General features: G+C 35.4%; 1 protein-coding gene across 1 annotated transcript; it reads left to right on the forward strand.

Annotated features, from left to right (window-relative positions):
• Positions 1 to 958: 958 nt before the first annotated feature.
• Positions 959 to 20,854, forward strand: HJURP (Holliday junction recognition protein; the record flags this gene model as incomplete). Its single annotated transcript, XM_084293817.1, has 9 exons — positions 959 to 1,036; positions 1,383 to 1,449; positions 12,297 to 12,358; positions 13,238 to 13,336; positions 14,097 to 14,157; positions 15,124 to 16,724; positions 17,264 to 17,327; positions 18,512 to 18,596; positions 20,728 to 20,854. 9 exons carry the CDS (start codon positions 959 to 961, stop codon positions 20,852 to 20,854), a joined length of 2,244 nt encoding a protein of 747 aa, XP_084149943.1.
• Between the last annotated feature and the right edge of the window lie 4,279 nt (positions 20,855 to 25,133).

Raw genomic sequence — 25,133 nt, forward strand, 5'->3', positions numbered from 1 at the left:
GGAAACGCAGCCTAGCTCAGAAGCTGCCTCTGCACTTTACGTTTTGCCTGTTGTGCTCCCTAGCCCAAGCAGGGTTGCTGACAGGGACATACAAGCTTGGAATATCAAAAACCTTGATATATCAAGGATACAACTGCAGTGGCTCGGTGTCCACGCTTTAGGTATAGACACAAGTAGCTGGGGTGGGGTGAGGGTTCAATTTCTGAAGGAACGGTGCAGTAAATGATACGCCCATGTGAAAGCAGCACATCCCCAGGAGTCGGAGCCAGGATTTCTCCATCGCCCTGCAGGGAGGGGACCTTTTATGCTTTCCTTCGGCAAGACACAGCTAAGGCTAAACTACGTTTTGCCCGTTGTGTATAGCAGCGCGGTTTGCCGTTTCGGCACGCCCATGGTGAGTTGGGCAGCTGGCTATTGCACTGAGGGGCAGGCAGAGCGCCCTGTCGGGGGTTGTTACAGAGTAAGGGTCCGGGCGAGGAGGCTGGGGGAGCGTGGAAGTGCTTTTGTAAACTGAAATGGCAAAAAACAGCGGGCAAGGAAGCGCTGGTAAGGCGGCCCCGCTCCGCCTGAGGCACTGCGAGTCCCGCTGAACGGAACGGCGCGGCTCTGCCTCTTGCCGGAGGGCGGGCGGGCGGCGCAGCCCGCAGCTGACACCGCAGCCAATGGGAGCTCCCGGTGGGTCTGTTGCTAGGTAGAACAACGACTTTCGGCCGCTGTCAGCCGTGAGCGCAGTGCCCAATGGCAGGATTTTGAGCCGTGTTGACTGTGACGCGACAGCGGGTGGGCGCTCGGCATCCTTACCACCCAATCAGAGCCAGGAGGGCTGACGCTGCGCGCTTCGATAGGCTGTCTCTCCGGGAGTGACGTGACCGAGACCCAATGGAAAGCGAGGAGCTTTGCGGGCGGCGCGCAGTTTGAATCGGCGCGGGGCGGGGCGGGGGTGTCCTGGCCCCGCGTCATGGCCGCCGACCTGGGCGAGCGGCTGCGGCAGAGCAATGCCCGCTTCGTCGCCTCCATCAACCGCATCCTGGAGTGGGTGAGGCCTCCCCCCAGCCTCCCGGCCGGCCGGCACCGGGCGTCCTGCGGGGATCCGCTGCTGGCAGCGGGCTGCTCTCACCCAGCCCGGGTGCTTGGGTAGCGGGACGGGTGGGGCTGCGGCGTGCCTGCTGTATATATATGTATAATGTTTTATATAAATATATATATTTATCTCTTTATTTTTCTTGGAGTTCCTGTTTCCAGATCGCTGGCTCCCGGCTGATGTCAATAACGTAGCAGCACGCTGTCAGTTTCATGCCTGGCTCGAAGCAAAGTTGTTTAAAATGCCTGTTGAAAGCCTTGTTAACCATTTGTTCTAATCTTGCGTGGTTCTTTTTGTTTAGTATAATCGTCCTTTTGAAGATGATTTTCTTATTTCCATGGAAACCCTCACTTTTGACACCCCTGATGGTAAGAACCTCTTTAAGCTATGCTACTTCGCTGTATTTAGACTTAGCGAAGCGTACTGCATATTACACAACTGCAAGCAGTTACATAACATGAGATTTCACCAAATATCGGGTGTTTTGCACTCAGGTGTGGTATCTCATCTGTAAACTTTGGTTAGAAATACTTGGAGAGATGGTTCACACGCAACTTCTTAGTCCATCGTGTGCTCTGTTTTAGGCAATGGAAAAGAATTAGTAGCAAAGTACAGGAAAACAATGGGTAATGTTTGAATAACTTGGAACGAAAGAATAAAAATGGAGAAGGATGAGAGGAAGCAAAGGAACAGAGCTAATAGCAGGAAGTTGATATGCATGATTGGATTCTGTAGTTTCAGGTCTGCTTAGCATTCTGAAGGCTGCTGTAAGATGATAAATTTCCAGCACGTCAAATGTCAGGGTGGAATGGGTAGATAGTGTCTTCTTTAATTTTTCATTGAATGTTCATGTGGTTAGCATAAATCTATAAGGTGTTATGCCATGTCATATTTTTCTAGTGTTTCATTATAACTGTCAATCTGTTACACAGTGAATAATACTTACGAAGAGCTTATTGAGGGGAAAGAAACTTTGAAAATTGACTTCTCTGAGTTTTAGCGGGAATTGTGACTTAGTAGTTGGGTGGCGTTACTGCGAGATGAAATGTTCTGCCAGTTTTTATCCTTAGTGAGGTGTGGATTACGATGCGTAATTGCCATGTCAATTCTCCTAAAGAACAGCTTCCTACGCATACCCAAGAGGTACTAACACAGGGTCAAGTCCAATGTAATTGTTGTACCAAATATTTACCAAATGCTGGGGGCAGGGTGAGGTTCCTGCATACATAAAACAGTGTAATATAATACAACAGTGTAATATAAAGTCTTGGATTTGAAAAGGCTTGGTTATGGCTTTGATTTAGTAACTTCTGCATATGCTTTCTGTGAATATGGATCTTAGTCCATAAAGCCTTGATTATGGTTTTAAATAACTTCAAATGCCATATAGCCTGCATGCGCTAAGTACAACTTATTTTTTTCAAATAAAACAATATATGTTGTTTTTTTTTATCTTCATAATATCTGGGTTGTTAATGCTCTTAGGTTTTAGCAGAGTGTTGTTAGACTCATTTATTTGATTCTTTTTTACTTTTTTTTTTTAACCAGCTTCTCAATTATGACTTGTAATTACAATGTTATCTTGTTTTGTTTACCTATAAGTTTTTGTTTCAACAACTGGATTGGAGATTGTTTAGATTCAGTAATGTTTTGTTACTATGTAATATGTTCTTTCTATGTGTTAGAGTTCTACTCAGTGTAGATAAATAGTGTTACAAGAAAAGCTGTTCAAATAAACATCTCTTGTTATTTATAGGACCAAAACAATGGGGGGAAGTATCAAACAGGAGTCTTAAAAAATGGAAGAAGAAACTACTTCAGGTATCTAATATAGTCCCACTATGCAGTCAAAATATAGTAATTTTTTTTTTTTCTGTATTTTATATAGGAATGGATTCTAATCTTGCTATGCCATATAATACTTGCAGGAGGTATTAATGAAGTCACTAACTACCTTAAAATAGGGATTTAGGATAGGTTGCTTAAGAACATCAGATGAGATGGATAGAAATAGATGATGTATTTATTACTGGTTAATACCACTTGTTAACCTGGAGTAGTATTTCCCATATGTAGTGTTGTGGGCCTGTTTATTGTATGCTCTTTTTCTAAGTATTCATATTAAACAAGCAGTCACTTCTTAATCTGTTCCCTAAACTCCTTCATAAGAGCTTAACAGAGAATTTGGTCAAAAGCACCGTGTTTCTCAATAACCATATAAAAGTCACCTAGCTTCTCTGTTCCCTATGTTACCTGTCGAGAAAGTAAAGCTGAGTAGTGTGCCTTACTAGTTAATACAGAGGCTGTTCTGAACCCCATGGTGTGAGGAGTGAAATTCAGTCTTGAGGTGTAAGTGGATTTAATGGCGGCAAATGTGGCTGTGTTTCTCTCCTTTTGAACTTCTGGGAATATCTTGTGCATCATCTAAGCATTGCAACAAGTGGCTGCACAACTTTACAGTCTAAATCCATTAAGGACTGTAAGGATTCTGTTGTAGCCTCTCATGTGTGTTAAGTCAACTACAGCTTATGTTTTTGTAGTGCTTTTAATAGTAACAGCATGGCAAGAATTGAATGATCAGGTATGTTTTACCAAGTATTTGTTGCTTTGCTAGTCAGGTGGTGCAAAAGCTGAAGGAAACTGAATGGTTATTTACAAAGTGACAACTTGTAAGATATACCAAAGAAAAATGCTTCAGTTAAAGTAAACTTATTATTCTAAGGTTCTTCTGACATTTGTTTTTTTTTTTTTTCCTCTGTTTATAATTGCAGAATCATACAGGAAGTCAAAGGAATACAGGTAAAGTGTTTGAAAAAACAAGTGCTATAAATTATCCAAAAGAGTCTTGACTTCATAGAAAATATAACGTTTTTATGTCAAATTCCTTGGGATACTCACTGGTTTTAAAAAACAAACAACAAACAAATAAAGAAACACATCAACACTTAGGTGCATAAGGATTCTGAAATGTAGCCAAAAATCTTTAAAATTAGTAATTTATAATTGGTGTTGATATCATCACAACTTGATTTAAAATTATCTCCCCTTATCAATTGTACAGACAGTTTTCTATCTTGTATTTTTAGCTTTTGTCAGACGTTCTTTGAATCTAAAAATCCTACCCTGAGTTACCTGGGTGTATGTATAGAAGAATTTATAATTTGCTAGCTTTCTGAAAATAATTAGGCAAGTAGACATATTCAAAAATAGGTGTTGAAAGAATCCCATGAAGTTGCGTGGTGAGTGATCACAAATTTAGCAGATTGTTCTGTACACTGAATGTATCGGGCTACCTGCAGAAAAAGTAGATGTTTAATTAGAGATCAAGTGTCATGATGGAAATTAAATCAAGATTGCACATGAAGTGTAGTTCTGATACTACTTAACATCTGAAGATTATGCTTCTCCCTTTTCCTTTGTTCTGAAAAGAAACTGTGTTCCAACAAAATACATGTCTTTTTACTGGGATAAATGATGAGGGAGACATGATATATAGTGCAGTAAAAGTATGTTGGGCTTTGTTTTATTAAGATGTTAAGGATCTTTTTTTTCAATCTGTTCTTTATTTTATTGTATTCAGCCAAGAGTCTTTTATGTTAAATATTTGGAGACAAAACAAAATGCAGTGTGTGCCTCTCTCCCTCCTCTACAATCCTACCAGAAATTTGTCTATACAGGGTTCGTGTATGTATATTTTGAATCAGCCTACAGAATTTAAATGTTGAGCTGGGAAATAAGGTGCTGCTTCAAAAACACGGTCCAGATCTTTGACTGAAATTTTTAGGAAATGTGTGCTGATGGTTCTGACGAGCCAGTCATTTTCTTAGTACAGTCTCAGAAAGCGAGAGCATCTAGCAGGTAGTTTTTTAAAAGAAAAGTACCTGAATTCTTCTAGAGGTTTTTTGTTTTGTTTTGTTTTGTTTTTTGTCTGTTTGTTAGTCTTCATTTTTGACCTAAGGTCTGAATGGCATTGAAGTTCTTATTAAAGCACTTTACCTCTTGAAGGATTCTTAGTGCTACAAAGACTAGATCTAATTAATTGTATATTTATAATACAGAACACTATATGAGGTAGAGGAACAGAAGTTTGATAGCCTAAATACTTTTAACAGCTTTCAATACAACTCAGCAGTATTTATTATTTAGTTGTTATTATATTAGTTATGCTTTAGTTGTCATAGAGAAGAAATATATAAATATTGAAGGTGGAGAAATAACAGAGGTGTTAGCAGTGGTTGGCATACGGAAAAACCTCTTCTTACAGATTGTTATTTATATATGCATATTTCTATATGCTGTTAGAGAATCTCGTTGATTTTGTTCTACTTAATGCAAGCCATGTCTTGCACTGACCTTTCTATTTCAACACAGAAGTACACGCTGTAAGCATTTGAACTGGCTTGTTGTGGTTGGTGTTAATAATAAAAATATCACCGACAGGTTCTGGCTATGGATTATTGAAGCTAAGCATGCACAATTTACCTCATCTTGTTCTGTATTCTTAGATTTTCCTGACCATGTGTTTTCAAATAGGTTACTTAAATGTGAAGTGTGGACATATAAAGCATTGTTATAGTGTCCAAATACTTATGATGCCCCCTCTGCCCTTTTCGTATTATTAGTGTTGTTTCTTCAGTTCTCAATTCTGAGTTTTGCTAGACTGATGTTCACTATTCAGATAAACAGCCTGGTAGCTCTATGAAATTTTACATGCTCGCATGACAATCCTTTGAGTGGTTTTTGTATGGCTGTTCTGAGTATGGGAGAATCTTCTATGTTAAATTTCAACATACAGGAAAAACAATATTTTGGTAATGTATTATTGATATAAAACTCGTTCTTTCCTTGAGCAGAAAACTTTGTAAAACAGAACACCCTCTGTGGCGTTTCATACTTCTTGCTCAGCAGGGATTTTAATGGGACATTACCATGTTATCTTGATTTTCTGTGTTCCTAGCTCAGACACATCAGAAAAATGCTTTATTCAGCTTTTAAAAACATATTGCTAATGTATTATGAAGAATGCTTTACTGGAGTTTATATGTGTAAAATAGTGGAGATCAGTTTTTTGTCCCATTATGTTTGCATAGTGTTTTGGCTAACTGGACTGAATCAGAAAAAGAAAAAAAAAAAAAAAGGAGGAATTAAAAAAAAAAATACAAAAGAGAATCCCTAGGTTAAACATATTAGAAAAGCTTTCCAAACGTAAATAAAAGAAAGCCTTGACAGATGTTTCTTAGAGATTATGGAGTTGCTCTCAATGGGTTAAACTTCTAGAGGCAAGTTAGGTGTAGTTGTTCCTGCTATAGTTGCTCTCCTGAAGGGCAGAACGAGTAGATGGCATGTTTAGGTTCCTCTCCATACACTTGAAGCTTTTAGGAAATGGGAAATCTTTAGATATCTGCCTAACACTATTAAATAAATTGAAATATTTACAGAAGTAAATAATATCCATGTGCTTCAGTTAGATGTTAGATACATTTCATTACCACCTGGGGGGGCGGGGGGGGGGGGGGGTAGAAAAAAAAAAAAAAGTAAATTCCTTGTGCTATTTGCCGTCAGTTCATCCAGAAACAAATATAGAGGAAACAAGAATAATAAATTCTGCATTAAGCAGAAATTTCTTTGATGACCATCTTGAGTAGTATAAGCATTATCTGCTAAAGCACATAGACTCAGAGTTAACGTAAACGATATATCACGTCCATCCATGATAAGTCCCTGCTACAGTCTTAGTATAAGCATGTCTTGTGCTTGAAGATATAGATCCTATCTTTTGGGGAAGATCCCATTTCTGTAACTTGTGCATTATGAACATTAACTAGATGTAGGCAATAATTTTTAGGTGCATGTCATAATCATATGGTCTGTATACAAACTCCAGACATTATAGCTTGTGGATCCCCTTTTTAAATCTAACAAGATGACAGTTAGAAATGTAACTTTTTTCAGCACTGTCAAAACAGTTTTCAGTCTTGAATAATTTTAATAACAACAATATCTGACTTAGAGGCTAATTGTGAAATTAGCCTATGCATAAGTAAGATTTGTTTGAAGACAGATGCTTCTCTGTGGGTCTAATGTTTTGATTTTATTGAAATCAGCTTGAGTACTTGAATTGTTATAGTTAATGTAGAATAATATATAGATTGAAATGTCAAAAGGGGAAATCAGCTTAATGATTTTTAGTGAAATATGGAACATCTTAGACTGTTTTTTATATTTCTTCTTATGAAATAAATGGAGAAAATAAAAATAGATCGCTGGTGGGCCTATCTGTAACAGAAGGCAGGCATAACAGTTTTAGAAGGCTTACTTGCCAAAAAGGATCACTGAGTCCAACTCCTGGCTCCACACAGGACCACCCAAAAATCAGACCCTGTGTCTGAGAGCTTTGTCCAAATGCTTTTTAAACTCTGTCAGGCTTGGTGCAGTGACCACTTTGCTGGGGAGCCTGTTCCAGTGCCCGACCACCCTCTCAGTGAAGAATCTTTTCCTAATATCGGTCTGAACTTCCCTTGATGACGAAATAGAATCATAGAATAAAAGACTGGGGATTCTACCCCTATTTTTCAGGACGAATTAGTCTCTTTCTCTCTTCTCAACATATGCCATGAAAGTGCGCAAAAAAAGTTGTAGTTGTCTTTCTTTTTTGCAAGTCATACCAAAAGGGACAAATTTCTTTTTCTGTGTCACTTCATAGGTTAAGAAGAAAACGGCTAGTATTTTAGATGTATGACTGTGATCAGAATTACTCTACTTTGTTTGATGATAATGTTGTTCTGTCACTTGTCTGTTCTTTGCTCCGGTTCTCCATTTGTTAAATGTTTGAGTTAAATATGTTCAAAATATGTGTTTTATGTATAAAAGGAGAATTCATGAGTTCATGTGCAACATTGATCTGTCAACTATCTAATGGGTGTGTATTTTTTCTTCCATATGCACACTAAGAAATGTCAAAGCAACATGCTGGTGATCTTGAAGATGGACATTCGACAGTACATCAAGTGCGGGTGCTCTATTTCATCTACTTTTTTTAAAGCCTTGTTAGGAAAAACAATTACGTAGTCACAAGCTAAAAGCTAAGAAATTATTGATCTATGAAACTGTATTTAAAAGAAAGCTAAAAAATTATTGATCTATGAAACTATATTTAGAGGACTTAGTAATTGCTGAATTAATACATATTGTGATGGTGAATTTGCATTTTGTTGTTTCCTATGTCCCTGTTTGTTCAGAATATAATCCTTCCATGCTTACCCCAGTAGTATTTTGGGTGTCTCAATTATTATTTGCGGTTGATGCAGGAAGAAAATCTAGCTCTAATATTTTGAAGGAGCCCATAGTTGGACAGAAATAGTCTGTTTTGTGATTAGTTTTTCTTTTCGTTTAGATGGAGGTCTCAAAGAAGATTGAAAGACCAGTATTTGTACTTGTCTAAAACTGCAGTGACATAGGATAGTTTGTTTTTGAGCAGAATCCATGTAGTAGTATACTAATAACATTCTTTATTTCTACTAAAAGTTAACAGTTTTATTTTTGTTCAATTTTTGATGAGTAACACATGTTGGTTTTAGTAGTTTTTATGTATGTTTCATAGAATTACATGTCGCATTGTGATATTAGGAGTATCAAATATTAACTCTGATATAAGCCATGGATTTTAGCTGAATTCCGGCTGTTTGAGGTTTATTTAAAGTAGAAGATAGCATTTAGACATAAGCTTTAAGCTATCAGATGTCTTCTTAGTTAGGCAGTGTGTGGCTAGCTTTTTTTGTTAGTACTTGTAAACTCTGTAAATGTCTAGAGTAACTTCTTCAGATGCTTGATTTTAAGGAGAAAATAGTCAGGATTTGAAGAGTGTTATAAAGAGACTGATTGGTCATTCACTTTTTTTAAAAAGAAATTCTGGCGAATTCTGTTGAGATGTGGGTTGTAAGCGTTTTGAAAAAGTTTCTTCCATTCTAAATAAGTATTTATGCAAAAAAAAAAAAAAAAAAAAATTGTTATATAGAGAACTGCTTTGAGTGGGCAAATTACATGGAAACAGAGAGAACCCTGAGTACTTCCTGGTAAAGTTTTGGTAATTAAAATTCATTTGTCAATTCTTTTTTGTTCTTGTTGCATAATAGCTTCTTATTTTTTCACATTACTCTTCTGAATATAGAAGGGCTGATAAGAAAGTAGTTTTCCCCATTGTATAATCAGATGTGAAGTAAGACAGATTTGTGTATAGGTTTGTTGATAAAGATAGTGTCATTTGGACATAGTTTCTGGAATGCAACTGTTTTTTGTTTTTTTTTTCCCCAGGTAACAAGCAGGGAATTCTACAGGCTAGTTAATATAGCTTATGCTTAAATGCTTAGTCTTAAAATTGTTTTCATCTGCTTTTAAGGATTTTCCTGAGAGTTCTTCTGTGGATGTATCTGACGCAGGTAAGTTTTGTAATTTACTTTTTAATAGCTTTTTGAACAAAAGATTATAAATAATTACTCTGTATAATTCTATGATATAGTAAAAGTAATTTTCATCCATGTTCGCAAAGTAGAGAATAACAAGAGACCAAAGTACTTTTAATGCTATGAATGTTCACATTCCTCTTTAAATCTCAGTCCTGAATCCCTGATATGCTGAAAATCCAATGTAGAAGATGTTCAATTGCATTTTCTTAATAAATTGAAAGGAACGGTGAGATCAGGAGTTTTGCATGAGTGGAAACAGGACATTAGTTTCTACTGGCCCAGTTAACAAGAATATTAAATTTAATTGCCACTATGTCTTCAGGAGGCTGGCTATATTTTATTTAACATTTGTAAGTTTCAGTAACAGTCTTGTGGCCTGTCTGCAAAGCTTTAGTGTTTTTAATCTTGTATTCCCAAATAATTATTTGATTGTAATAATAATCTTCAACTGTTTTAAAAATACTTCAATATTTTACTGCACAATATCTTTTTGATTCTCATTCACGTAAAAACATACTGTTTTCCATAAATTAAACTAGGACTAGGTGTACCCTGCATTTAATGATTTAAAGAGCAGTTTAGCTACTTTAGCTAAAACTTTTTTGGTGTTGTTTTTTTCATCTTTAATATTCTTATGGGATGCTTCACACTCCTAAGTAAAGGCAGTGATTCTTCTGATGTTATATGTTATTCTTGTTCTAAAAGTTTACAAAAGCTGTCAACAGCAAGTACAAACAAAGTAAAACAGCTCTCACCTACACCTGTAAGTATTGGTCTGTCCTTGATAGGGAAAATGATTAGGACCTACCTCCTTTGGTTTCACAGGAAATAGCATAGCAAAGCATAGTGATACTTTAAAAACCTGTTGCATCTGTTAGGATCGCAGAAAAATCATGTTATTTGGAGAGAAAGGGGGAAGTTGAATCCAAATTATCTAAGCTATAATACACTGAGATAAACAGAGGATCATATCAAAGTCAAAACTTAAATTTGGCGGTAAGACCCTCAATGAAATGTTCATCTCTTCAATATAATAGATCTTTTAGGTAATAATAATATATTACATGTGCATTTACAGTGAAATAAGTTCCTGTATTATAAGACAAATTTTCCAGAGAGAAATGGGCATTTTTGTTTTAATTCGCTTCTGCATTTGAGGAACAAAGGTGTTGCCTGACTTCCCTTTTGGCCCTTAAAACACCTTCAGATGCCCTGGAGCAAATATTTCACTTCCTTCCATTCTGTGCTGTACCGTGGTTCTCTACTGATAATGTTCCAGTGCTTTGACATCTGATGGCGAATACAGTGAAGATGTACTAGAATCACATTTTTTTGAGATTTCGTTTCTAGTAGAGTATTGAATTAGTTTACAGACCAGTTCATTCTATGATGCAAACTCTTCTCTAACGTTCAGTGATTGGCATGATGGAATGAAACCTTCTTGGACACTAGAACTGTGACCTTTATCTCATGGATTATCCTATATTTGTAGTAGTCTAGTCTGGTCATTTCAGTCACTGTTTAGAGAGTAGTCTGCCAATTTTGTGCTTAACTACTGGGGAAGAAGACTATATAGCAGAAAAAGAGTATCATCTGTTACAAAGGAATAGGTGGGCGAAACTTTTCCAAACTAAAATTTTAAAGTTGTTACTAATTTCTCTACAATGGATGCTTAGTAACTGATTTACTGTGGATAAAATGCCCACAACTGTGTCTTCTATTAGTCATGTGGGTAGAAACTGGCAACCTGTCAGGTATGGGTTTCCATTCTAATGAAATAGTTCAACTCAGGTTAGACTGTCAAAGCCAGCCCTCTAACTGGTCAACATTTACACCAGTGGATACAGAATTGTGTAGCTCCTCTAAAAACAGTTTATTTCGTATGAATCTTTATCCTAGCTTTACGATGGCAGCAGCCCACAGAGCTGACTGACTGCAATGACAGGGAATGTAAAAGGATTATGGGATTATATGGAAAAGATTTTCATTTTGGTTTAAGTGGTTTAAAAAAAGTATGAAGGGCCAATTATGTGCTCAATATCATAAACAAGACTTTTTTTTTCAGTCATTATTTTCCCTTTCAGGGTTATTCTTCCCTCTTTCTTTTCCTGAAGTAAACATAATCATGGGACAAATACATAACAGCCAAGGAAATTGAGAAATCAGGACTTACAATACAGTCAAATGTTTTGTTATCATGAAAGACTGAGGCTAGTAATTAATGGAAACATCTGGCTACCTCTAGCAAAATCGTTTCCAAAAATACTTGTAGAATACCTAAAAATTGAGTTAAAGTTTTAGACAATTCTACGGCTGTCTTGATAATAAGAAACTAAGAAAAGGATCCATGGGTACAAGCAAGTAACACTGTTGTAACTTACTGTTGTTGCTGGAATAAGTAGAAATGTAGAAGGATGGAAGTGGGAATGATGCGTGAATACTCCTGAAGAGCAGTGCTTTGAAAATATTTTACCTTCTGAAATGGCTAGCATATGTCTTGAACTGGTTACAGACAAGTTATCTTAGTTTTTCTTTGTTGCCCGAACAAAATTATTTTTGAGTCAATAAATCATGTTTTTTCAATTTGATTTTAAAAGGAATGTGATACAGATAAAAAGCCTCATAGTAGAAAACACTTTTCTGAAATGAAACCACTTGAGTTACTAGATGTTTCAAAGCATTTCCAAAAAACTTGATTTTGGTTTTGTTTGAGTTAAACTACGTTTTATTTAGTGTTTATGTTCAAATTGCAGATGTAGAAAGTGATGCTGATCTAGTTACAGTAAGAAAAAGATTTGAAGACATCCACTTCCAGGTAAAAATTTCTGGTGTTTAATATAATGGAAGAAGTTCACGTTCAATAGAAATAATTGAACTATTCGAATAGCATATATGTGCCTGAAGAGTTAATGCACTGACAGTATAAGACTCTGCAGTCTGCATCTTAATGCATGTTTATTGTCAATATAGCAAATGAGACATTCAATAAATAATGTCATGAAGAACGATATGAAGTAATTGTATGGTTTTCTCTAGTATACTTATAATCCCAAAACATCAATTAATTGTACAGAACAGGTACTTCTGATAGAATTTATTATGGGTATGCAAAATGAATAACCAGAAATAATCACAATGTGAAGACACTTTAAATATGATTCTTTATCGTAGATTCTCTCAGGAGAACAGAGCAACATGAGTTTAAAAAGCAAACCTTAAATAATGACCATCATAACAAAAGCAGAATGGAATATTCTGCTGTTGTTTGCCAAAGCTAGACTATGGGTATTAGGACTACCCAAACAGGTTACAGTGGTGAAGAAAAGTACAATATATGCTTTGTGTGTGAAGTCATTCTAATCCTGTATTCAGTTTGTAAAAATATTTACTTTCCTCTTTTGTTTAGCAAAAAAACAAAAGTTAGTTCCAGGCATTTTCATGTCTTCGACCTTAAAGAGGTAGCATGTGCTTTTCCTTGGATCAATTAACTAGCTCGTTATTTTTCTGTTTTCTGCCATAGTTCCTTCTTGAGTGTTTTTTTCTTTGACGTGAAATGTACAGTAAATAAATAAGTTTTATGCAGGCAGGAAATCTTTATCAAATAACACTAGTTTGAAGCATATTGAAGTAATGCGTCTGTGTTCTTCTGTATCAATACCTTTTATGTGTTTTAATCCTTCCCTCCCGCCCCAAGAATCTGGATGTAGATAATGTGAAAACACCAGAAGAAGTTCAAGTTCAAGTGGATGTGATAGTACAGGATGATTCAAGAAGAATTCCCAAGTGGATTACGGTAACATATTTCTCCTGTTCTGGTAGAAGTTACTTGCTAATTAGAATAACATAATGACTCTCTAACTATGCACAGCACAATGAATCATAATATAACTTATCTGCTGCTCTCATTATTGCAATTCTTCTGCTTGCTGTCTACATAAATATCACAGTATTTCAGATCTATGGCAGCAACAATTATAAGAAAAGGAGCAGACAATATGCAAATGTTTCTTTTTCGAGTTCTATGCTTTGTTCTTTTTACCCTGATGTGTGAGTTGGATTTCATTTCAGTAAGTCTTCTGAAATGCCTAAATATTGAGGTTTGTAGAGGCAGGGAAATAATTGAGCTTTTAAATTTATTTTATTTACATTACATACTACAGCGTCTATTTCCTACTCAAGTTGCCAGAGATACGTGAATTATCCATATATATATATATATATATAAAGAATAGTTTTTTTAATGTACTTAAATATACATATTTATGCATACAATCTAATATTTAAGAAAAATGAATAAAATATTATATACAATGTAGAATTTGCAAAGATTATAATAGCTTTCCAAGACTAAACTTGTCATTCTCAAGAATTCTTACTGGAATCTTAGACTAGATTTTTTTTACTTCTTTTTAATTTTACTTCACAGGACCAAGCATAGTAAAGAGAGGGTAGAAGGATTCACAAATAAGATTTTTATATTACCTTTGACATACAAAAATCAAGGATGAATTCAGGATTTATATATTTTGGTTCTTATTTCATTTATTTTTCAGGCAGCACCTCAAGGACTGTCAGAAGATCTTCACTTAGTTTCACCAATGCCAGTAATGATAGGTACAACTAAATCTCTTGTCTGTGGGTCGAATATGATAGTTATGATTTTTTTAATTGAAATTGATTAGAAATAAGTATTTAATTTATTGAAAACACAGGGACTAATTAACCAACAGACCAGTTCTATAGGCAGATTTATTGCCAAGAAGTTAGATATGATTTTGCTTATGGCAAACTGTAATTGAAAAACAGAAAATAAATAGCATGTATGCATAAAAGCAGCTTTTGTTAAACAACCCAAGAAAAATGCATAGTTACAAAGTTCAGCAGAATTAAGTTCAGTTAAATGAAAGTATGACTTTTTGGTACTATTTACTTTAAATTTGAGGAATTGCTTTGGGTCTGCTGTTTTCTGGTAGACAAAGAACTACTTCACTAGTAAGCTTTCTTTCTTCAAATCTCCAAACGTGCCCCAGCAAACCTTAGGTAGAATTTTGGTGTAAATATTTTAAGCCTAAAGACTACAAAAAACATTACCCTCCTCATGCTTTACTTCAAGGGAAGCTGCACTGGTACTAAGTACCAAGCTTTCAAGTAATATGGAAATAGATTAACAAAATCTGTAGAATCTATTCCTCCTGGTTAGGAATTAGAGAGTGAAACAATCTGCCTCTACAATTAAGATGTTTTCTATCTTTATATTAAGTTATTTTCCAAATATTGAAAAAAATATTTTAAATGTTTAATTTCCACAGAAATTACAGAAATTCCATAGAAATACTTAATTTCCATCGTCTTTAATCTGTTAATTCAATGTGGTTAAAAAGATATTTTAATTTTCCTTAATTGTATGTAATCATCCGCTTAGCTTGGCAGAAAAGCTTAATGAAATCTGTTAGCACATAAAGAATATATGTACCACTTGCAATTGTTTGTCATGTAACGTTACTGAAATGTCCTAATTTTTTTTTCTGATTTTTCTTTTGCGATTTAAGTTTTCTGTTTCTTTCTTTGTTTTTTGAATAGGCAACCAAGACAGTGTTTTCGGAAAGAAAGTAGAGCTGACAAATGCATGTTCTTCATCCAGGCCTTACCAGTTCCAATTTTCTGGTGTCCCGATTTTACCAGATATAGTAACTGTACCCAGACTTCAACCTTTTCAAGAAATTAATAAAACTTGCTATGACAGTGTCTTGGAAGAATACCAGTCTGCAGATGAGGAATGTTCCTGGAGCAATATAACTCTTGCAGACTTGTACCCTGCAATGGTAGAGACACTGATAAAGCTCATGACAAAGCAGATTCAGAGAAAAGCATTTAAATACATGTTTGGGCACTGTAGGAACAAAAGATGGTGTCCTAGAAGACCAAAGCTCAATGTCACTGTAGACAAAATAAGGAGGTTCAGACCACTTAAACTGAAGAAAGCACTACCCGGCATATGCAGTGGTAGGAAAGACATCCAGAATCAAACTTCAGGAAATAATGTAAATGTGAATAGTGGACCTTGTGATGATCAGTGTTCTATTAATAATTTATCTGGTCTGGTACCATATTCTTACCTAGACAGTAGTGGAATGGAAACGGACTGCTCTAATTCAAGTGTAGATCATCATTCCTTATTTGGAAAGGGACAAAACGTTCCTGAATGGACTGCTTTTCCTAATGTTTTGGCTAGAATGGGAGAGACATTTGTAGTTGAAGATCCATTACCGACTACTGTCTCACTGAATAATTTGAAATGCAACCCAAGTGATAACTTGGCTTACAAATGTTCTTTGGAATACCCTTTTTTAACATCTACTGCCAGTTCAGACTCAACAGCGCTTACTCTGGTAAAAGAGAGTGAAACTCAAAAAATTGATTGTCCTTCTGGTAATACTTCAGGATTTTGTTCATCTACTTGCTATTTCAATGACAATAGTAGCACTTTTGCACCTGTCACAAATCATTCTCTTGCGAAAGCATCAAATACGTTTGTCATAAATCCTCAGATAAAAATTTCTGAAAGAGAGATTTCTTTCCAGCGCAGACACTCATTTTCCTCGTTGTCTATAAAGCACAGTCCTTCAAAGATGCCCCAGAAATATGAAGATGCATTTGAAAAACTCTACTACAAAATGTGTTCCAAAAAAATCCAAAAGCCTTTGACATTGACAAAACCACTTTCAAACTCACAGAAGCCTGAAGAGAGAGGACGATTAATGAAGTATAATTTCAGTGGGTCTGTGAGGTCCAATATACAGTATGACAGAGCATTTGAGAAGATTTATGAGCAATTGTCTAGTGAGGCAGTTTCAAAACTTCCTGGTTTTCAGAGAGCTTCAAATTTAAGGAAATATGAAGGAATACAGGTGTCTGAAACTGTAAATGCTCTTGTTAACTCACCTGTTCGATCTTTATCTGCAATTCCCAGAGTTAAGAGACTAGGAAATTTTCAAAATGATCTTCTTTGTTCACCAGTAAAGAGACTGAAAAATATACCTGAACATTATTTTTTTCCAACAAAACATCAGCAAATTTCTCACAGGAAAAACGCAAATCTTCAAACAGTTGATGTGGATTTTTTGAGCCCATACAATGGCAGTAGCACCAGCTTTTTTAACAGTCGCAACTGTCAGAATCAGGTATTGTGGGACATTATAAAAAGTGATTGTGTACTGTTTGCTGATATTTAGAGAAATGCTTTAGAAATGGATTCAAGCCTTTAGACGGATTCGGTCTTTAGATTAGTGACCATGTGTTTATTTCCAGTGCTATTTTGGTGCAGTTGTTTCCTGAGCTTGGGAGGATTTTATTTGCTAAACAAAATACAAGTTGTGTCAGGTCTCCTGGATCCTGTGAGGAAGCTCACTGTATTTATTAACACGGAAAGTGGCTTTAAAATGCTCAGCAAAAGATTTTTTCTTACTTTTAATACTCAGTCACTGGTTAAAATACTCTCATACAGTGACCGTTAATTAACAGATTATCCTTCTGAAACTATTATGTTTTATTCATTATATACATTAGCAAGGTGAGACCCAAAAAAAAGCTCTTTTGGAATTACCAGACTTGTTTAAATTAGGCCCTTATTTCCAAGTTTCAAGTTGTTTCTTCTAAGGCAAGCTGAGAAATAATAATAGAGTGTTTTCATTGATGTGGTATGTTTATGCTTTATTTTCAGGACTCTGGTTTTCACACTTCTTCAGATAGAACTTTTCTTGTTAGTCCTGTTATTTCCCTGAAAGGTTAGTTTCAGAAGCTTGGTGAATTATTATTTTACCAGTCACTTCTTTAAAGGGTAGATCTATAGATCTCTTCTATAAACCCCTGTCTAGGTGACAGCTCTCTTTCCTCATTAATAATTAGATGTTTGTTTTTCTTTAATAAGTAAGGAGTCTAAATAGAAAATGGTTTCCTGAATCTCACAACAGTAATTTAAGAAGCTTTTTCTGTAGGAATTTTCCTACTAAACTATTGCTTATTTATCTGTTTTCTTTCCTTTTTTTTTCTAACTTTACTTTTCCATATATAAATGTTCTGTAGGAAATGGATAGTTTGTTAATCCTGCACTTGAATAATCAAACGCTTTTGCGTGGTTTCTTAAGCTTTACAAAAATGTGCAATTGCATTGTTGCATGCCTATTGTTACTTGCTTAGGTGAATCAGATTGTTGATCTGAAAAAGACCACTTTTGCTGAGTCAAGACAGTATCATTTTATTAACTCTGGACTGAAAGACCAGTAAAATTAGTTTAAGATTCTAGATGCTAATTTTATAATTTTCCTTCAATAATTTGATTTTGGTTAAAGTATGTTTTTAACATGATGCAACTTTTTTCCCAGCTTAGTCAAAATTGATTATATTTCTTTTCTATACCTCATTTTTATGAGTTGGGTCATCAAATAACTAATTAACATGCAAGGGAAAATACTGAAGAAGATTACTTAAAAAAAATTGTTAACTGATTTACAAAGAGAAAATGGCAAAAGAAATGAATTTGTTTGTATGGTTCTTGCCTTACTGCATTTTCATTACCAATAAATAATTTTTACAAAGAATTTGATTATTTGAGGTGACATATTATTTGAGATGCATCCTATCTGTCTTATTTTGCCTCACTCAAATTTTAATTCCTCATACTCTGTCACATTTTCTTTCTGGAAATAACTCTTCTCCTTGTACCTTTTTTTAATGGTCATTAAATAATAAGTATTTGGAAAAAAGTTAGCTTATATGTAAATATATTTGAGGCTTTTGAATAAAGGGTATAAAATGTTTTTGAAATTAAGTTTGGCCAGAAGAGAATTTTCTGACTGAAGTGTGGTGATTATTACCAGTGTCTTAACAGGCTAGTATTTTTACAGTGTATTTTATTCTTTATGCTACTTAGCATCATTCTTACCCCTTTGATACTGTCTTTCATGACCAGAATCTGGGACTGCTGATGCCTCTAGCTGGCATAGGACAACACAGCATTACAGCTGTCCTGGAAGTGCACAGAAAAATCATCAAAAGTAAGTGCCTTTGCATAAAAGAAATTTCAGAGGAAATTCATACTGTGCTACATTATATTAAACGTAGGGGGTTTGTTGCTTAAATGAGTGCATCTATAATGAAAATGAGCATGGATGCTTGAGAGAACGCAAGCTTAAGACTGCACACTTGAACTTTAGGAGGCAAGTGTGAACAAAACTAGCCAGAGACCAACGTGGGTGGTACTGAATACAAGATGGGCCTAAGGGATCAGCTACTCCAGTTCTGATTTTGTGTTCGTTATAGGGATATTTATTATTTCAGCCACTATGTGACTATATAGTTGTTTTGATTTTGGCTGTGTGCTTGAGCTGACAAGTTTTCTCGTATCCTTAAGCTCTGGAGAGCATAGTATATTGCCATTTAGATGGACTTCCAAAAGTCAGCTTCTGTGCAGTTGGTCATGGTTATGTGCATTTTGGCTCTGTGTAAACAAGCAATGGATATGTTTGGAAGGTATCAGAGATCCTTGCCTCCTGTTCTGTTATTACTATTGGCAATGTATTGACATCTCTGGATGGAGAAAACTCCTTTCAGCACCCTGGAAAATGACCTACTACATCCATTTTCCTTAGAAAATATGACTTCTGCAAAAGTTTCTGATCTCTTCGCTTTGCAATTAGTAACTAATTCAATAGATGGCAGGCTTAAAAAATATTACAAGTTCTCTAAACAGTTTTATTTTATGAAACTTTTCTGACATTCTTCTTGCCAAAAAGTCTGTTTTGGCACCATCAGATACACTGCCTTCCCGAACTTAAAGTCAATAAATGCTTTCACTACGCTTAGGGTGATCATACAGCTAATACTAAAAATAAATAAATAAATAGAATAAAACTGACAGTGCTCAAATTAAAATTTTGATTTTCTAAGGAAGCCTGAGTGCGCTTTTGAACTATTTGTATGGAGAACTTAATCTGAAAGAGGCTGTATTGTATATCAAAAAAGTCTCAATTTAAGCAAAGATGGTATTAAAACCTAAAAGCTTGCATTACAAGTATATGATAATACCAATAAAGATTGTATTTGGATTATTTCTGAATCAGTGGAAGATTGGAGGTGTGTTGGTGACTATAAAAGGATGTTTAAGTGATCTTGAATATAACCACTTAGCTGAGTGCATTTCTGCTCCGTTTTTAATTCCTTTATTTCCTTACTTTTTTCCCCGAGTCCACACTAAATAGCCCTCCCTATTCAATTAGTAATTGTTCTCAAGAAGAAAAAGGTTTTCCTTTCATTAATGCATGCAAGAAAAGTTTGAGAAAGTGTAGGAAATCAGAATGTCACTGTGTGCTTTCTTGCCAAGCCATCTGGAGGAAAATCTATTGCTCTGTTCCTTAATTACACAAACACACGTTTGCTGATACGTAGCCAAAATGGTCTGTCAGCTGGCAAGATTCCTTAGGCCTGTGGTGTGATATTCTTAGCCTTCTATGGTTGAAATACACTTGCCAGGACTGAAGCTCTTTAATGGCTTCAGAACCCTCAAAAGTTTTACGCCTAAGCCAGGTGCCAAAATGCTGTTTGTTGTAATAACTGTTTGTGGAGAGGAGAGGAAGACACGCTTCTGGGAAAGGAAAAGGAAAGGAGACTTTTCCTGTCTAGAACTCTGCCTGTATGTAGAAGCTGATTATGGAAAAGACCTTTTTCAGAAAAGGAAATACATGGGAATGCTGTTCTACAACTACACGGCTATACTTAATTGTAAATGTACACCAAATTAGTTTAAAATAGATCTTAAAAAATTAAATGCCATTTCTTAAGTAACTAGCAAAGAAATAATTGTATTCTCACTTGTATCTTTAATTTTTAGCTACTTCTGAATACATTCAGTGTTTGCATCTGAAAATTTAATACATAGTTACATTAATGTAATTTATGTTAATATCGTAGCTTTACTGAGATATTGAACTTGACATAGGATGAAAAGCTTCCTCTTCAGCTGAACACGCATAGGAATGCAGGCAAGGAGTCCTGCTACTGTTCACAATCAAGGTGTTCATGTATCTTGCATTAGTGTGTTGTTTCACTTTCATTCTGTTCACCAGATAGTCAGCAAATATAGTATTTTTGTGAAATTTATTTTATGCTCTAAACAAATATTTTTTACAGGGTATCAAGAAAACTAAGTTACGGCAATGGAAAAGACCGAAATCCTAGTAATCCTTTGGATGATGTCGTGGTAAAAAGTAGTCAAGGAACCTTCATGGACTTTTACAGAGAAAATATTGTTTTATAATCTTTGATTTGTTTATTATTTTTTTTCCAAGAATCACAGACCTATTATTAATTTAAATATTTTAAGCACAAGATCCATAGTATGGAAAAACATTATTGTAGTATACAATTAGTCCTGATTTATACTTCCCTGTAATATAAATTCTCAGAAGCTGGTTCCTCCCTTCTGACAGTGTACACCCTACTCCTTGGGCTTCATCAGGTATTGCAAAGAATCAATATTCCTTTCTATGTATTAATTCATTTAAATTTTATATATGGTATTGTTTTTAATAATAGAACATGATTTGTATTATCTTTTTATCTGCTGAGGAACTTTGCTTTTTAATCTATTAATACTGCAATTTTAAGTTTTGTGTCTGCTTAATTCCCACCCACCCCCTTCGTGCTTTATAGATGTGTCAGTACTAGATGCATGAAAGAAATCTGAACTGGGCTGGGTGGTCCAAATGCAGTATTATACACTGTAACTTTTAATGTGCATTCTATGCAATTTTACTGTGTAATCTTCTAAGTAGCTCACCAGATTTGATTGTACAATAAAACTTCATACAATATTAGATTTGATCTCTATGTTCTGACCAAGTTCTACTTGACATACCATATATTTTAAATAAATACATACTCTGAACTAATACCTGTTTTCAGAATTTTATTTTAGGTATAAATTCTCAGGACAAGTTTGTATGCCTACAACAAATACATGAGAACAATGTGGCAGGATCCCACAGGCTTTCATTGCTGTGCTCCTTCTTGGCAAGGGGGTTGTTTTAGTGGTAAGCGTTAGGTCAAATGCACTCTTTTATCAGCATTGCCCAGTGTCAGCTTTCCAGGCTTCAGAAAAGGAAAAATAGTTTTCCTTGACTTCCTTTCTGGGCATGTTTTTTTTCTTATTGTGTTTTGGTGTTCTGCTGTTTGTGATGTGCTTGCTTATTTCTTTGTCTTTACATTATTATAGCACTTAAAACCAGATTTTTTGTTACTTTTAAGTGGTGTTGAATGGAACAAGAAGTCAACTTCAGTAACGCTTACTCTAGAGTAAGACAATAAGCATCAGTGGGTGGCTTCTGCAATGCGTATGCACATGTTCCCTCCCTCATTGTTCCTATGTTAGGGTCTTCAACTGATTAAGGAGGTATTGGGGAGGCAAGGACAATCCCCAGACATGGACTGTATATCTCGAAACAAGACACTGGAACTCATGATAAGGAAGCGGCAGACGGACAGAGAAACAAACGTAAGGACTATAAATCTCAAAACTGGACATTGGAATTCATTATAAAGATACAACAAACGGAAGAATTAGCAACAACCAGCTCTTGCAATTAAGAAACCTGCCAATTCAGCAGATTCCTGACCAAAGGTGAAAAGTACACTGTGAGGAAGACTCGGGGTCTTCCTCCCAAAGACCCCTGCCCACAATTCTTGGAAGGCTCTACGCAGGCGCAAGGTGCCAAAAGGCTGATTAGCATAAGAAGCGAGGGAAGGCGGGGATAGGTAATGCATATGTATAGGTGCTTGTAGAATATTGATAGATTGATTGTATAAATTCAAGACTGCTTTCCGCTTTAGGTATGCACGATAGGTAATATTGAGGTAATTATTTCCCAGTATTTCTTGAGATACCACTACCAAGAGACTGCAAAATTGCACTAATGTTTTCTGTTTTGAAGTAACTCTAAACTAGAATCACTTTTGGACATGTGTAGAAATATGATTTCTACACAGGTAGGAAAAAAAAGCAAGGAACCAAGGTAGGAAAAAAAGTTTATTTAAAGAACTTAGCAATAATTCATTCCATCTATGGAAATGGCTTAGAATTTTAAGAGGTAGTTCTTGGAAAAACTCCTGGTGTTGGAAGATAAGCTCATCCCGGTGCAACTTTTTTGATTCCAGCAGTAGCAAGGAATGGGAGAAAGTTACACAACTATTTTTGGAATTTGAAAACATCCACTTGTTTGTCTTCTGATTCTTAAAAGTGTGATATCACCAAGGGTCTGTCATGACTGCTGAAGGATACCTGTTCTAGACCTCTGAAAATTTAATGGTGCTACTTGATACTCTGTTTTGATATCTATTCTTGAATTCCAAGCAGTCTTCTCCTTCTGCCACCATATTCCTATTAGGCTTATTTTTTCACATTTCCACCAAACTGATAATTGAGTCAAATGCTAAGATTACTGTTATAACGACAGCTTCAAACTGCATCTGTCTGCTTCAAAATATTTGTGAAGAATGCTATAAAAACAGGTTAAGTTACTGAGATAGTACAAAACAAGACCTAGGATCTCCTTTTCTGATTTTGCTTTAATTACTTCTGAAACTCTTTATACAGAATGGATTTAAAGAAACTATACAGAATGAATTTAAGAAATGCATGGTAGCTTACATAAGTCTTTGTCAATGGCTTGAAGATGAAGCAATATTGAACATGCTCTTTCATTTAAAAATTAGTAGTCACTTAAAAACAATCCACGCAAAAAAAAAAAGGGGGGGGGAGGAGGAGGGTTAGTGCCTTATTTAAGCAAACAGAAGGTAGAGATCTGGGGGAATAAAACTGAATCTGGACATGTAGCAGCATTAGTAATGCCTTGGATTGATAAGCCTGACAAAAGATGATCCTGAAGTTGATGCTGTGAGAGCAGCAATGAATAATTTATTGATAAGTGATTAAATCGGAAAGAAAGTGTATATTGAAGGAGGATATTTACAAAAGAACTCCGTTCTTTTAGGAAACAAAGTTGTAGGGAAAAGCAGCAGATGAATATTTTAGTAAATAAATAGCTGGACTGAACAATGAAAGCTAAGTATACAGAGGAAACTAAATGTACCAAAAACATTATGCAGTGGGCTTATTGTTATGTGTATACTCAATGAGAAGTGTATGCTTCATTTCTATTGATATTTTTTCTAATCATCAGTCTCAGAAGTTCTTTGATCTTGGAATTTTGAGAGTGAAGGCATACATGTAATCAAGAGTGAAAACACAGAGAAAATTGGGAAATAGCAACTCTTGAACTAAGTTTACACAAATTGTATTAACTGAAAATAATAGCATCCCTTTTTTCATATATGTGTTGGAAAAACAATGGCAATAAGCTCCATGGGACTCTCCTCATATACTGTTTAAGAAAGCTTGTTAAGAAGGCTGTTTAAGAAAGCTTTCACTTCTAATTGCTTCACAGGGCTGAGTATTGCATCTGATTGGTGTCAATTAAATTGAAATATTTTACGTATCATTAATGTTAGTGAAACTATTTTGATATATGAAGCTATGCAAGAGCTTGTAAATAGCTTGTTTATTCTTCCTTTGCTCCTGCTAAAAAACAATGTGCTCTTTACAACCTGATCAAATTAAGGTAGTACTTTGTGCTCTATAATCTTGCTGTTTAGCTTTGGATTTTGGATTTGACTTTTGTTGTGTTTTTTTCCCCTCCTTGGGATTTCAGTTAGCATCATCATTTAATATGATGCTCCATTACAGTGGTGGTATGCGTGTTTTTAATTGATTCTTCACAAATATTTATTCCTGTTTCTCCAATGTTAATCGGTCAATGGCCATGATAACAATCAGTTTAATGCTACTGAGTCTGCCTTGTTTCTGGGATCTAGTGGTCAAACATATTGATTTGATCTCTGCACATAAAACTCCATGCTAGTACAAGACACTGAGCAGCTTGGTCTGCAGGGGTTGGGTCATTCTTCTTGGTCTAGCATAGAAGTTAAGGCATGTGAGAGAGATCTGTTAACTAAGCTAAACTAAATGTGGGCCAGGCTGTCAAACAACTTTTACATTTGTTTTTCTTCATAAATTTGTTGCATCTCTTGACAGAGGCAGCCACTTCCGCTTTTTCCAGAGGTGTTGGCTCTTTGTACTATAAGTTGTTTGTTTTTTCTAACTGCTTTCAAAGTTGCTGTCTCCTTCAGGACCTGAGATGCTGTCAGGCTTCTGAATGTCCTTGAGCATTTCAAGTTCCTCAGCACTGTGCTCTGCATAGATTTTAAAGACACTAATATTTTTTTTTTTGAGAAGGCAGAACTTTCTGACATCTAGAGGTAGGCATGGTACATCAGCATGTCTTGTTTTCTGCTACTACTATTTAATGGCTCCCAGAATGTGCTACAAAAAGAAATCCTTACTATAAGTTCTTGCTATCTTATGAGTGCAACCAGTATGTAAATAACTTAGGAAATAAAAAACTTCCTATTAAAAAAAAAAAAAAAGATAAACGCACTGTAAAACCTTGTAGGAATTTAAATATCAAATATAATTTTAGAAG

The sequence above is a fragment of the Netta rufina genome, assembly GCF_964035555.1.
Source record: "Netta rufina genome assembly, chromosome: 1".
Lineage (NCBI taxonomy): Eukaryota > Metazoa > Chordata > Aves > Anseriformes > Anatidae > Netta > Netta rufina.